This window comes from Pan troglodytes, chromosome 1, assembly GCF_028858775.2.
Source record: "Pan troglodytes isolate AG18354 chromosome 1, NHGRI_mPanTro3-v2.0_pri, whole genome shotgun sequence".
NCBI lineage: Eukaryota > Metazoa > Chordata > Mammalia > Primates > Hominidae > Pan > Pan troglodytes.
The window spans coordinates 206,638,888-206,654,297 of NC_072398.2; the positions used below are offsets into that span (position 1 = coordinate 206,638,888).

Consider the following 15,410-nt stretch of genomic DNA (forward strand, 5'->3'; position numbering starts at 1 on the left):
TTCCTTGTTGAGTGACCAGCATTTTCCAGGGATCACAAACTCATAGACCACTTGAGCTGGGATGACAGGGAAGCCACAGCCAGTGTGACCTTTACAGCTCACATCTGTTCATTTGCTAAGAAGGACAGGTTTCGGTTTGATCTTTTTTACGTAGATTTGCCACTTGTCCAGGCATGATGACGAAGACAAAGAAAGGAAAGGTACTGAGTACATTGGGTGTATTTTCTCCCCCTAGGCCTCTGTCTCTTGCTGCAAGCAGAGAAACAACGTCTGTGCTCGAGCCGGGTTTATGTCAAAAACCCAAAGAGGATCTTTCGCTTTTGCTGATAAAGGACCTCCCCCAGGTAAGCAGCTGCTTTGCACTGGCCTTGACCTAAGGGTTAAGTGTCCCAGATTTGATTTGCAGGGCACCTACTTCTTCACAGGGAGTCTTTGGAAGGATTTAGTCTTTGGGTGGGGAGGAGTAGCAGGCAGGTACTGAACAAAGAGGAGAGGTGAGAAGACAGCCAGCAATCCCCACCAGGAGGACAATGGCTGGCTCTGGAAATGGGCCTCCAAAGCAGCTTCCTGGCCTCCCCTTTTATGATCTGGCATACCTGCTCTGGGCAGCCAAGTGGAGAAGTGGCTTCTCACCTCAGAAATGTGCACATTCGTATACCCCAGGTGCCATTAGGGGCAACTGGGGAGGGGCAGGAGATACAGGGCATGACCATACATCCTGTTCCTTCAACACTGAGCTGCCACGTTCCTTTTCTCCTATGCTAGAGGTGACTTCATCATCCAGTCATAAAACAGAGGAGGCAGCTCTGTTTCCGGAGCACCCACTCCACGGTGAGTGGTTTCCATGCAGTCTTGCAGGTCTGCCGTCATAGGTTCGTCCACTTAGCCCTGCTTTTCAGATGAGGAAATGGAGGCTCAGAGAGTGGAAATGACTTGCCCAGTGTCACACAGCCAGTAAATGGCAGACACAAGCCCAGAGGGGTCTCACTAACGAGCCCACGTCCTCCATCATTCCATTGTCCCTTCTGGAACCTCCAAGATTCAGGAATACACAAGAGCTTTCCTGCAAGTGTTTCCCCTGCCGGCCTTGGGGAAGGGTGTTGCACCTCTCCTGTGCTCTCTGACCTCCAGTGCTGGAGCACTTATTATATTAGATTATCCCAAATAGGTCCCACAGACCACACCCCAACCCCAGAAGCCCTGGGCACCAGAGCTGCCCCAGGAACCTTGGGCCCCAGAAGCAGGAGGAGGAGCAGGGAAGGTTTGCTTCTGCAATCATGCCTCTTGCAGAGGGGTGTGGATAAAATTGTAGTGCATGTGAGATTTCAGCAAATCCAGATTAAAGTTGAAAAGATCAATCTGAAGCTGAATAACAAAACCAGCGCTAATTAGGAGGCTCAGCCCCAGTTCACCCTCCCCTGCCTTGCATCATCCATGGGCAAAACCCCACCTTGTCTGTTTATACAGAAGAACAAAGCCAGCATCCCTGGGGTTGGCCAGAGTCCCTGCCAGTGAGCCCTGGGATGTGGGCACCTCCACAGTCTGCCCCTGCTCCTGCTCCCTCCCGGGGCGGGGGGGATCCTGAGAAGCCCCCAGCCCCTTATAACACAGAACAGGAGGGGAAGTGTGGGTACTAGCGTCTGTTAAGCTCCCCGTGGGTGCCAGGGGCCTTACATTCATTATCTCACTGAATGCTCCAAAGCCCCGTGGAGCAGGTACTCACCACATAATCGTGGGCTCAGAAAGTGCGAGCTCTTCTTCTTCTTTTATCCCCACTTCACAGACAGAGGAGATAGAAAAGCAGGTGACAGGCCCAGTGTCCAACAGCTGGATTTTTTTGTTTTTGTTTTGTTTTGTTTTGTTTTTTTGGAGATGGAGTCTTGCTCTGTCACCCAGGCTGGAGTGCAGTGGCACAATCTTGGCTCACTGCAACCTCCGCCCCCCGGGTTCAAGTGATTCTCCTGCCTCAGCCTCCCCAAGTAGCTGGGATTACAGGCATGCGCCGCCACGCCCAGCTAACTTTTGTATTTTTAGTAAAAACAGGATTTCACCATGTGGGCCAGGCTGGTCTCAAACTCCTGACCTCAAGTGATCCGTCTGCCTCGGCCTCCCAAAGTGCTGGGATTATAGGTGTGAGCAACCACGCCCAGCCCCACAGCTGGATTTTAATCCAGGCTCATCTAGTTCAATATCTGGTACCTTCAGCTCACCCTCCACCCCAGCTTCCTGGCGGCTGGCTCTCTCTGGTAGTGGCAGCATAAATGCCTTCTATTCCTTGCTTTTGCTTTTCATTGTTTTCCGTATTTTGTAATTCAAGTGTTGCTATAACCTTTTTAGTAGAAATATATATACAAAACAGAGAATATGAGAGATAGTTATCCAATATTGTAAATGCTGCTGACAGCTGCTTCTTTAAAAATTTAAGCATATACTGGGAACATTTTTTTTTTTTTGAGAGGGAGTCTCGCTCTGTTGCCCAGGCTGGAGTGCAATGGTGCAATCTCGGCTCACTGCAACCTTCGCCTCCTGGGTTCAAGTGATTCTCCTGCCTCAGCCTCCAGAATAGCTGAGAATACAGGTGCACGCCACCACACCTGGCTAATTTTTTTTATATTTTTAGTAGAGATGGTGTCTCACCATATTGGTCAGACTGGTCTCAAACTCCTGACCTCAAGTGTTCTGCCCACCTTGCCTTCCCAAAGTGCTGGGATTATAGGTGTGAGCCACCGTACCCGGCTGATACTGGGAACATCTTTTCATGTTAGTAAAAATCCTTTCGGAACATCATTTTAAATAAATATATAGTATAGTATTACATGATAGTACCATAAATTAAGGAGCCAGTATTGTCTTATTGAAAATTGTGATTGTTTTGAATTGATTGCTAATATGAATAGAGTGGTGGAGAACATCCATTCACAGGGCTACTGACAACTTAGGGGTGAGATCGCTTCCTCTTCACCCCAGTTTTGGTCATTCTCTTCTTCCTTAAAGCTTTGTATACAAATTCATTTTATTCTGTCACAGTTTCTCGAGACGGCATTGTGGTGTGGTGGGGAAGTGTGGGCTTTGGAGACAAGCAGACCAGTCTCTACATAGTGGTGCTCAACACATACATGTTAGCTGGGCATGATGGCTCACACCTGTAGTCCTAGCACTTTGGGAGGCTGAGGTGGGGGGATTGCTTGAGCTCACAAGTTCAAGACCAGCCTGGGTAAAATAATGAGACCTCATTTCTACAAAAAAAAAAAAAAAAAAGCTGGGCACAGTGGCTCACGCCTATAATCCCAGCACTTTGGGAGGCCGAGGCAGGCAGATCACGAGGTCAGGAGATCGAGACCATCCTGGCTAACATGGTGAAACCCCATCTCTACTAAAAATACAAAAAATTAGCCAGGCGTGGTGGTAGGCATCTGTAGTCCCAGCTACTTGGGAGGCTGAGGCAGGAGAATGGCGTGAACCTGGGAGGCAGAGCTTGCAGTGAGCCGAGATCACGCCATTGCACTCCAGCCTGGGTGACAGAGCGAGATTCTGTCTCAAAAAAATTTTTTCTTTTAATTTGCAGGGTGTGGTGGTACATACCTGTAGTCTCAGCTACTCGGGAGACTGAGATGGGAGGATCACTGAGCCCAGCAGGTCAAGGCTACAGTGAGCTGTGATTGTGATGGTGCCACTGCATTCCAGCCTGGACAAGAGAGCAAGACCCTATCTCAAAAAAAAAAAAAAAAAGATAGTTGTTGATTGCATGATATTTACAAAGCATCCACTATGTGCTAGGAACTTAAAATATTATTCAACTATCATAACAACTCTGTTGTCAGAAGAATTATTATTCTTAGTTTATAGAGAAGGAAAACTGGGCTCTAGCAAGGTGGAGAGATTTGTCTAAGTCCCTGGTTAGATGAATGTCCTTTGGCAAATTATTTAACAATCTCTGAGTCTCAGTTTCCCATGTGTAGAATGAAAGCAGTAATACTCATCTTGCCAGGCTAGTGCGAGAACTAAATCAGCTAAGTGTGTGCTTCCCGTGCCATCTGTTCTCTGCATGGTGAGAATTGTTTTTGGCTATCGCAGTCAGCCCTTCCACTTGGCCATCCTAGAGTGATGTTTCCTTGCAGCCATCAGGTGTGTTCTTAGGGGTAAGGTACTGCTTTTTATTTACTTGAGAAGAGTTCCTTATTCTGTCCTAAAATTTCTTTCTCCTTAGGGCATTATGATATCAACGAATCCCTTGTGAAGCAGTCGCCAAATACATTAATGTCTTGTTTTAAATCAAAAACCAACCGTGGATTAAAACTGACGTCAACAGGCCCGGGACCTGGTTATTACAACCCCAGTGATTGCACAAAAGTTCTAAAAAAGACTCTTTTCCCGTGAGTCCCAATCATTCTGGTCTTTCTTTTGAAAGGTGGTTGTGGGGAAGAAGCCCAACATAGAGAAAAGGAAGGGGTGTCACTGCTTGGCAGAGCACAGTGCCCGGCCACTCTCTTCAGGGGCCCTTAGTCACACATAATGATGCTCAGTAAATGCCTGTTGAATGCCTGATACTTATTGAGCAACTACTGTGTGCCAGGAACTTAAAATTGTATTCAATTATTATTATAATCCTGTTGTAAGAATTGTTACTCTTACCCCATAGAGGAGGAAGCAAGGCTTCGGATTTGGCGGGACATTTGCCTAAGTCCACACAGCCAACTTGAGGAGCCACAGGGAATTGGCTCAGGACTAAGTCTTTCCTCATTCCCTGTGATGCTGGATTCCCCTGGTGCTGACATTGTTCTATTTTTGTAACATAAAATCTTCGCTGGAGTGGCAGGACATTCAGAAGCAGTCAAGCTCTCATAGCTTTATACCGATGGAAGTTTAAGCCCCGACTTTCGAGTTGGTGATACCTGCTGGATTTGTACTTCAGCTCTGCTGTTTTTATGCTCTGTGACCTTGGGCAGAGTTCTAACCTCTCTGAGCCTCCATGCCCTCATCTGTAAGGTGGGAATAATTCCTGCCTCGTAGGATTTTGCTTTCAGAATTAAAAATACATGTTTGGCTGGGCGCAGCGGCTTGCGCCTGTAATCCCAGCACTTTGGGAGGCCGAGGTGGGCGAATCACTTGAGATCAGGTGTTCGAGACCAGTCTGGCCAACATGGTGAAACCCTGTCTCTACTAAAAATACAAAAATTATCCAGGCATGATGGTGCACGCCTGTAATCCTAGCTACTCGGGAGGCTGAGGCAGGAGAATCACTTGGACCTGTGAGGCCCAGATTGTGGTGAGCCGAGATTGCGCCACTGCACTCCAGCCTGGGTGACAGAGTGAGACCCTGTCTCAAAAAAAAAAAAAAAAGTAAATAAAATATATGTTTGGCATTGGCATTGCAGCTGGTGACTCGATATTAACACAGATTTTTAAAAGTAAATACAGGGATTTGTGTTACCCTGTTTAATATCCTACACATTTTATATTACTCTCACCTAAGAGGCTCAAATACTCACAGAGCTTATTTATTTCTCGAATGGTTCTAGAACTTCCAGAACTAACTGCAGTTAGGGTTAGTCCTCCTGTTACCATCTCAGCTCTCACCCATGCGTAGCCCCTCCAGACAGAGCTGGCCACTGGGAGGGCTGGCCAGGTGGGACCAACAATATATCCTCTTGGGCCCCTCCAGAGAGATCAGGCAGGTGGTAGGAGCCATAGCCACAGTGGGTCAGAAGTCCAGGCAACCCAGGGAGGCTGCCAACATTGGGCATAGTCTGATCATCAGCCTAGGGCAAGGGGACCACAGTTAGAGAGAGGTGCAAGTTGTGAATCTGCCAAGTCGAACTTAAGATCTGGAGAGGGGATTGAGACCTCAGCTGGAATCCACCAGAGGAGTCCCTTCTGCCCTCCAGGTCTAGGGCTCTGCAGGCTGGCCTTGTACAGGCTGTATGGCTAGGGGCTGGGGCAGGCCAGTCTCCAGGAACAGCTCTGTCTCTGGAAAGTCTCTCTCCAGAGACCTCCCGCCTCCAGGCTGGCATGCGGCATCTCTGCAAGTAACTATTCCCTTACTCTGCCAGAGAAAGAGTGGTCAAGAGGACAGGTGTTGGAGTTGGCCGACCACAGTATGAATCCCAGCTCCGTACCTTCCAGAGACTTCTCCTCTCTGAGCCTCAGTTTTATGTTATTAAGTAGAGATAAGGATCTTATCTCGTAGGGATTCCATGAAGATTCGATGAGAAGATGTTGGAAAATAGCTATTACCGGCTGGGCATGGTGACTCACGCCTGTAATCCCAGCATTTTGGGAGCCCAAGGCAGATGGATCACTTGAGGCTAGGAGTTCGAGACCAGTCTGGCCAACATGGCAAAACCCCATCTCTACTAAAAATACAAAGCTGGGCGTGGTGGAGGGCGCCTGTAATCCCAGCTACTCAGGAGGCTGAGGCAGGAGAATTGCTTGAACCGGGGAGGTGGAGGTTGCAGTGAGCCGAGATCATGCCACTGCACTCCAGCCTGGGTGACAGAGCGAGACTTGGTCTCAAAAAGAAAGAAAATAGCTATTACCCTTATAATGATAGCTGTGGTTATTGTATATCCTATAGACCTATTAGGCTATATTATACAATACAGCTGTTATTTGGCATGGCAGCTCAAGCCCCCAGCCCAAATTTGGAAGCTTCTTCAAGGAAAATGGTGAAATAACATAAGAGTGGAGGATGCTCGATTTTTAACTGCTTTATCTGGAGAAATATCTTCTGGCTTTTGGTCAAGTTTGAACAGGTGGTTTGAGATCGTTCTTATTTTATGGCGTTTGCATTTGTCAGTCAGCAGACTCTATAGATTTCTAGTTCTGTACTGGAGGCTCAGGTGAACAGGACACCACGCCTCCAGCCAACCTCATCTGGGAACAGCCTCGAAGCCAGGTGGAGGAGCCTGCAGCAAAATGCCGGGTTAGGTGGCCCCAGGGGTGTATGGCCATGTACAACCCATGGGGCCGTCTTCCCACTGGGCAGTGCAGCGGGACTGCGTGTCCGGGGCTTCTAGGGCTCGCTGTCTGTCTGTCAATGCTTCACAAATAAAACGTCTTTGGTTAATAAGTCTGAGAAGCACTGCATCGTAACCCTCTGCCCCTGAGAACATCACAGTCTGCACAGGCATCTTAAAGGCTCTGAGAAGGCCTGCAGTAAAGGAACCTATTAACCCGCTGTCTCCTAAACTTGGGTTCACCCTGATGAGGGGATGGTGCCCCAGGCTCTATAGCACGACATTTGTGTAGCTGGCTCTGTGGTCTGGGGCTGCTCTGGGCACCTCTCTGGGTCTTCATTTCTCTATGAGTGAAAGAAGGGTGTCTGCATTTCTGACACATCAGAATCCCAGGTTTGCTCACCATGGACTCAGGAGAGCACACAGGGGGCAATGAACGTGGAGCCAGCCTGGACCCACAGAGGAGGTCCAGATTATGTATTTTAAAATTAACATGGGAAAGATGAAGCTAAGAAATTTATCATTTTATTTGGAAAGCAAGAACATAAGACTGGTAGGCTTTGGACTATTCTAAAAAAAACATTTATCTGTTCCCGATGAATGATGAAGAAAATGATGTAATGAAAAGAAAAGACAGCTGAATATCAGAGTGTTGAGGAAATATCCAAAATCCAGTTTCTCAAATTCCAGTTCTGTTTTCTCCTGTGTCCCTGGAGGGAAGAGAGGGACAGGAGCCACACGGGTTCCTGAGGTCAGTAGACCCCTGAGGTGACCCCATCTGCATGCACCTTCCCTTAGGACTTTGTCCACATCAGAACTAATCCTCTTTAGCTCTCCATGGCTACGTGGAGTGGCGGTGACTTGCCGCCATGTTTCTTTCTCGGGAACACACGCGTGCCATGCAGGGGGAGACCTGCCCTCATCTGTCTTGGGTTGGAGTTGATGGGCTTCCCATTCTTGGGCAGAGTTACAGCTACAGAAATGCTTTTCTGGATCTGCTTTCTTCAGGGTGCAGGAAGCATCAGTGCAGATGTGAATTCTCCCTGGAGTTTTTAGTCTCATGTTACTGGCCAAAAAATGTGAAGCCCAGCCGTGAGAGGATGGCTGGATATGACCAAAGCTCAGGAGGCCACCATTAGGGCAGGGAATGGCTGATCACGTCCCCTGGAGAGGCCATGGAGGCAGCGTGGGCAGTGGATTGATTAGCGTAGGCCCCAAAGTCAGTACCATGGAATCTCCACTTTCCCCGCTCACCAGCCCTGTGGGCCTGGGGGAAGGGAGGTCACTTAACTCCCAGTGAATTCAAAGTCATCCTTGGTGAACTAGGATAAGAACACCTCATAATGTGGTTGTAAGGATAAAAGGAGATAACCCACAAAATTCACATGGTAACTTGTATTTTTATCAAAGCAGGTGAGCGGGTCCTGTGTCTTCCTAGTCGTTTCTAGTGTGGCCCCGCAGGGCGGATGCTGTGCTTGGGGCTGGCTGTTTGTTAGCACTGGCATTTCTGAGCTCCTTAGCTAAAGGTCACGCCATCGGGTGTTCCTTGGCCATGGCCACCTTGCTGACTCAAAGCTAAGAGGACTTCTCAGCTTCCAGGGTGTCTTCAGAAGCAAAGTGAAGTATCAGCCAAGGTTTCGCTTCTGAGGTCTTCAATATCCGTCACAGTGATGACTCAATCACTTAGGGTGAGTCAGGGTGAGAGTTTTGGAGATCAAAATAGTTCCTCCTAGGCAATGCCTTCCAACTCATGCTCCCCAGCAAGGAGGTGCAACACTCAGGGCCATTTTTCTAACCCTTGATCTGCTTCCTGGAGTTTTAAGCCACTGGATTTGCACAGACACGCTGTCTTGTCACAGCTAGAGCTGAAAAATCAAGCCCCGTTGGCCCCACTCCAATTTTGGTAATTAGATTGGACCCACCCTAACTTCCCCTGGGATTTTCAATTAGATATGGGATGCTTCTTCCCAAGCAGCTGTAATCTGTCACCCGCTACCCTGTTAAACAGATACTGCATTCCACCCCAGAGGCAATCGGCTGCCCTTTAATGATGAGAAAAATTGCCCCTTTATCCCTCCCAACCCTGGGAATCCCTGAGGCGAGTGAATGTGTGCCTGGGAGTGTCTGGAGGGTCTCAGATGCTTTCCCCAAGTGGCCTGCTGAGTCCTCTAAGACATTCATTATTCTTAGGTGATTTGCAAACAGCTCACATTGGAAGCTGCAAACACACTTAATCCAGTTGTGGCCAACTCAGAGCCTTTGATAGATGTTTTCTTTCCACGGGGCAGGGCCAGGTTGGCTTTTATAACTGAGCAATGAGGCTCATAAAAGCCCTGGTCACAATGCACTGTGGGCTGCCCTGGGTTTGATCCAGCCTGACCTTTGTGATTTGTCAGCCCCACCTCGACATGGAGGGACCAGCCCTGGATGAGGATGAAACTGTCATGTGGGCCTCAGATGCCTGGGCTCCTTTACGTGCTGCCAGCCCTCTGCTTTTCTCTGCACTTCAGCAAATGTTCCCGGGATAGGGCTAGGGGCCTCAAAGCTGAGGAAGACACAATACCTTCCCTTAAAGAGCTAGGCAAGTAAAAGCCATAGAAAATGCAACATTTTAAGTGCAAAGTAATAGCCAGAATGTATTCAGGGGCCACATACTCTGAGCTGAGAGCTCTCAGATGTGACCTGCCATCATCCTTCCACCTCTCCTCCAGGTGGGTGTGTCATTCCGGGTTTACAGTGAAGTGCAGGCTGTTGACGGTGGTGGGGCTGGGATTTGAATCCAGGTCCCTCTGCCTCCAAAATCCATCTCCAAAACCCATGTTCCTCACTTGAGTCACAGGATGGGAACATTCAAGACAGTCAGGTGGGGGGTGGCGAGACAGGCGTGGGTGGAGGAGAGAAGTTTCCCTGGAAGGAAGTGAGAACGTCAAGAATTGAATTCGAGTTTGCAGGGAAAGTTGGTGTTTCTCACAGAAGGAACAGCAGGGACAAAGGCATGGAGTTGCTAAACTGTGTTGTGTTGGGTGTTTCTGGAAGGTAAAATGGAAGCGGCAGGACATGGGAGATTAGGCTGGATTGAGAGGCCATAAATAGATCTTGCCTTTAAGTTTTCATCAGGGTTTGTAAGTGGGGAGTGTCAGAAACAAGTGAACAACCCGGGAAATCACCGGTGAATGGAGGGTTGAAGGCAGTCTAGGTGCTCAGCATCTGTCTCCTTGTGTCCCAATTCCTGCCATAACAGCTACAGCTTTCCCCATTCCATGCTTTTGCTCCTGCTGTTCCCTCTGCTGGAAATGCTCTTCCCCACCTGAAGATTTCTGGATTTCTGGATGGATTTCTGGATTCATCTTGTTGGAATTAATGTCCCTCTGTCTCTGTCTCTTTCTCTCTGCTTTCAATGCAGGTTTTTTTTTAAACCTCTATTCAAACAGATTTCATGTTTTTAAACAAATGTTACAAGTAAAGCACAATCTTCCTAACAATCTGGGTAGTAGGTATTATTTCCACCATTTTACAGATGAGGAAATTGAGGCTTAAGGAGGTTAAGAGCCTTTTCTAAGAACACATAGCTGTTGAACGGGGAAGTGGGTATTCAAACCCAGCTCTGTCTGAGTGCAAAGCCTGTACTGCCTGAAGTTGTCACCAGTCATGGCTGTTGCTGGCAGCGGATTGTCAAGCCCTTAAGGACACTCAAGTCCGTATCTTAGTACAGAACTGCCTGGATTCCCAAGCATGCCTGGCCCAGAATCCCACACATGGCTGGTGCTCATGAAAGATCCATAGTGCTCGGCTGAAGGTTCTGAGCCTCTCCTGGGCATACTGAAGGAGTGGAAGACAAGACACCTCTCTAACCCATCTTGCCAAGAACACTGGTGAGTCATTAACTCAGCGTGCTCCAGCCTTCTGCAGGCTGTCCTTGGCTAAGAAAGCAGACACCTCATGGTTTTCTCAAAGAACAGGGTGGGAATCTTGGGCTTGGAGTGACCCAGACCAGTGATGGGGTGACCTCATATAATGGTTGATTTGTTCCAGCTGTAATTTCCAGGAATCAAACCTGTCTCTCCATGATGCCAGCCACAAACTCATCAAATGTCTGGAGGTGTTTTGAAGGGGGAGCCACAAGCCAGAACAAGGAGAAGCCAGCTTTTATTTATAAGGGGAGAGGTTGTTGATTACACCCTGTAACCAGTTCTTCCATGCAGATTCATAGCAAACAGGGAGGCAGCATGTCCCCCCTTTCCCTGTGGGTACCTTTGTTCTAAATATAAGCATCCACGCCAGCTGCTCCTCCACCACAAGATGTGAGCCCAAGCACATTTTTGATGGCTTTCAGTGTCCTCTCTGACAAGGGGGGGTGTCCCCTGCCTCAGCATGACTCTGGGGTGGAAGGGCCCTAAGTCAGTCTTTTACGAGGCTCAGTTGCCTGTCTGTCACCAAGCAGCACACATTGATGCTGACACAGGGATCATCAGAAGAATAACAACTACCTTTATTGAGCACCTACTATGTGCTGGTGCTCTACTAGGTGCTTTACATACCTTTTCTCTGTTCATTGTAACTCCTTTATAAAGTTAGTGTCATTGTTCCTTGCCATGCTGTGTATACTGACGCTAAGCTATAGAGAAATCAGGGGCCTTGTCTTACAGCCAGTAAGTGGCATGACTAGAATTCAGCCTCAGGTTTGTGTGTGACCCTTAAACTCAGTCCCCTCCGCCATCATGCTTTCTCCATATTGCTAGGTGCCAAAGACTTGAGTTCTATGCCAGCATTCCTACGAAGGTGCCTATAACTTTGGATTGGTTACTTTGTCTCTCCGGACACCAACACTTTTAGAAAACTAAGGAGGATGAAGAAGACATCACTTGGGTCCCCTCAAGCTCTCTGTGTTTAAGAAGTTGTTGGCTAAAGTGCAGTAGTGCCCCAGTGGCCAGGAATCCCAAGTCCCCTCCTTTGCTTGGATGGGCTGGCTCCCTTGGTCGTTGAGTGCTGGGGGAGGCGGGGGAAGGCTCCCTTGGCCATTCAGTGCGGAGAACCTCCTCTCCCCTTTTGGTGAGAAGCCTTTTAGAAGAAGCCTTGGGTGTGAGCCAGAAGGAGGCGGCCCTTCTATTACATGGTTGGGAGAGTAGCATGATTCCTGTAACAAGCGCAGAAGTCTCTGACAACCCAGTGGAACTTTGAATCAAGGCCTGATGAAAGGTCACAGCAGGAAGGGACCTCAGAGGTCATCTTGTCCAACCCCTTCCTTTTACAGATGGGGAAACTGAGGCCCAGAATGAATTAATGACCAAGCTAGGACTCAAGTACAGGTCCGGTCTTTCATTTCATGTCTCAATATCAGAGATAAAAGATAGACTCCCTTTCTGGAAGGAGGGGAAGACAGACTTGAAAACAATGGCGGTGTGAGTGGTAAAGGGTGATGCAGAGTCTCTTGATTTCCAGCCCGGTGCTTTTCCACTCCTGCCTCCTGCCTCCCCAGGACGATATTTAGTAGGATTCTGGAATGTCAATGTTACAGTGGCCTCTAAAGACCTGCTGGTCTTGGGATGGCAAATCGGTGGAATGTGGGATGCTTCTTTCTCTTCCCTGACCATGGCAGGCATCACAAGTGGGTCACCAAGGCCTCTTCCCATTGAGTCCATATGAGGCCTCAGTTTTTTTCACAGAACTCCAGCCAGGCACTACCAATCAATCAGAGTTGGCACATGAGATATACATGGCCTGCCATTTCTGGTTAGCTCCACATCTCCAGCAATGCACACTGAGCTCTCACTGTGTGCCAGGCCTATCCTGAGTACTGTGTTTTAGGTGCATCATCTCATTTATCCTGACAACCCTGACCTCAAAGTAGGTCCCATCATGATTGCCATGTGCAGATGAAGAAACAGATCCAGGGGTCCCCAGCTCACTACCAGTGGAGCTAGGGCTCTGCCCCGGTGCCATGACCAGTCCTCTTCCAGACAGCTTGCTGCTGTGCAGGCCTTGGCTGTGTCTAGAAACTGTGCCTTCCCCACTAGACTGCCTTAGTGACATCTTCCTGTTTTATCTTTCCCAAAGGAAAAACCCCATCCTGAACTTCTCTGCTCAGCCTTCGCCTCTGCCTCCAAAGCCACCTTTCCCGGGTCCTGGTCAGTATGAGATCGTGGACTACTTAGGCCCCCGCAAGCATTTCATCTCTAGTGCATCATTCGTGTCCAATACCAGCCGGTGGACAGCGGCGCCGCCTCAGCCAGGCCTGCCTGGCCCAGGTCAGAGGATTGTTTTAAATGATTGTAAAAACCAAATCTTCTGGAACTGTTTGTCATTCTTGGGTCATCAAATGCCATTGATTTATAGGTTGTTTCCCAAATAGGTTACAGGGATGAGGGTAGATTTGGAAGCATTACCAGTTCACATTTTCACAGTACAAAAATGTTTTGTTTTTTAAGGTGAAAGGGCTCTTAGAGATGGTCCAGGCCAGGGATTCATACTGAGGACCATGAACATCTAAAAGATTCAAAGATAGTCTTGAAGGGGTCTGTGACTCTGCAGTTGACTGAAGATTTGGCACATATAGACATTATTTTCTGGGAAAGGAGGCCATAGCTTTTGTCAGAGTGTCAGAAAAGTTCTTTTTCTTTATTATTATTAATTTTTTTTACTTTTATTTTTTTGAGACGGAGTCTCGCTCTATTGCCCAGGCTGGAGTGCAGTAGTGCAATCTTGGCTCACAACTTCCGCCTCCCAGGTTCAAGCAATTCTCATGCCTCAGCCTCCCAAGTAGCTGGAATTACAGGCACATGCCACCACACCCAGCTACTTTTTGTATTTTTAGCAGAGACAGACAGGGGTTCGCTATGTTGGCTAGGCTGGTCTCGAACTCCTGACCTCAACTGGTCTGCCCGTCTTGGCCTCCCAGAGTGCTGGGATTACAGGTGTGAGCCACTGTGCCCAGCCAGAAAAGTTCTTTTTCTTAAAAATATTTAAACTACTGGTCTAGTGTGGCCAGGTTATTTTACAGCTGAGGAAGCCCTGGAGAGCAGGTGAGCCACAGGTCTGCAGCGAGTTCGTGGCGGGCAGTGCCAGGTGTTTCCCCATTTATGCCTTGTTTGTTCATGAAATTAACCAGGGACTGTCCAACGGAGCAGCTCTTTTGAGCCTTCTAGCGCCACACCCTTTTTACAGGCAAGCATAAGTAGGGATCCCCTGTTACATCTGGGATCTACCTGGGAGCTAATATCATGAGGGACTCAGTCCAGTGGGCAGCCTCTGTGCTTCCTGACCTATTTGTAGCTGTCTATAGAGCGCTTTCGCTATTACCACAGCCTGACCATGGCCAAAGCTGGTGGCACTGGGGACTGATGTGTGGCAGGTGGCATGGGAGGATGAAGGCAGAGCTGTGATGACCGCCAGCTTGGTTACACTCAGCCTTTCTGTGAGTGTTGACGATGCTCCCGTGCGAGGGAGCCAAGATGACCTGGGCCCCAGGTTTGCCCCCAGAGGCCACAGTCAGGTGGGGAGACGCCGTCAGCTCCATACTCACAGGTGAGACTAACATAAGGCAGACTGGGCCAGGAGAAGGTCATTCTCCTAGCTTTGGCCTTGCAAATGTGGTGATAATCACACCAGCAAGGCTGTAGAGGTTTGATCTGGGGCTCATCTAGTCAGTGGAGGAGAACTCAGCATTGCAAACATGCAAATGCTCCATACAAGGGGTGAGCTCCAGAGAGGGTAGGGCATGGGCAGGGATCCTGCTTTGACCCTGCTCTACCACATCCTCTGGAAGCATTGCCCCAATGACTTTTCCATGCCGTATGTGGTGCTAGGCACCTGGCACACAGAGACAGGCAGCTCCTGCCACTCTGATCACCCATGCCAAGGTGGGCTTCTGCGAGGGGTTTCCTGGGCATGTGCACGTGCCGGCATCTGCCTGCTCAGCTTCCAGTAAACTCAGGTATACCTGGACTACCATGGGCTCCCCTGAGCGGCTTTCCAAGTATAGGAACAGAGAGGCTGCGCACGGGACCCTCATTAACCAAGTCAGTATCAACATGAGTTTCTGGTCACCTGGGGCTACAGTTACCAAGCCCTGCTCATCTCCTAGAGAACCATGTCCGCAATTGTCATGGCTTCTGCTTTTATGGAAACCCCTGAACTAGATCAAAATAAGACCCCATGAAGCTAACACCTTGCTTCTTTAAGAATATTGCTTTACTCAATTTCTTTTTGAATTTCATAGAAAATAGTTTTGTAAATTTTGTTCTGTTAAAGAAGCTGAAAAGAATTAAAGAAGGCAGGAAGTCAGAGTTTGACTTCCCCTGGGCCAGTTAAGAGCCAAATAACCTCGGGCCAGTTCCTTCCTCTCTGTCTCCCCACGTGTAAGATACAGGGGCTGGCACAGGGGTCCCCAGGCTTTTCCAGCTCTGAGGTAGAATGCCAGAGACTGCAGCAATGGGCCTTTTCTCTCTTAATGCCTCC

The 15,410-nt window shown here is 48.7% G+C and overlaps 1 protein-coding gene across 9 annotated transcripts in view; it reads left to right on the top strand.

The window, feature by feature from the left end:
• The window catches only part of STPG1 (sperm tail PG-rich repeat containing 1), a 58,108-nt gene that overhangs the window by 41,052 nt on the left and 1,646 nt on the right, over positions 1-15,410 (top strand). For 8 of the 9 annotated variants that reach the window (XM_016956403.4, XM_063804243.1, XM_063804245.1 and 5 more), the window contains 3 exons: positions 236-344; positions 4,208-4,373; positions 13,011-13,201. In XM_016956403.4, the coding sequence (XP_016811892.1) occupies positions 236-344; positions 4,208-4,373; positions 13,011-13,201 (466 nt within the window). Of the gene's footprint in view, positions 1-235; positions 345-4,207; positions 4,374-4,639; positions 4,799-13,010; positions 13,202-15,410 lie in introns of those variants that run through there. The other variant, XM_016956430.4, reaches the window with a different exon arrangement.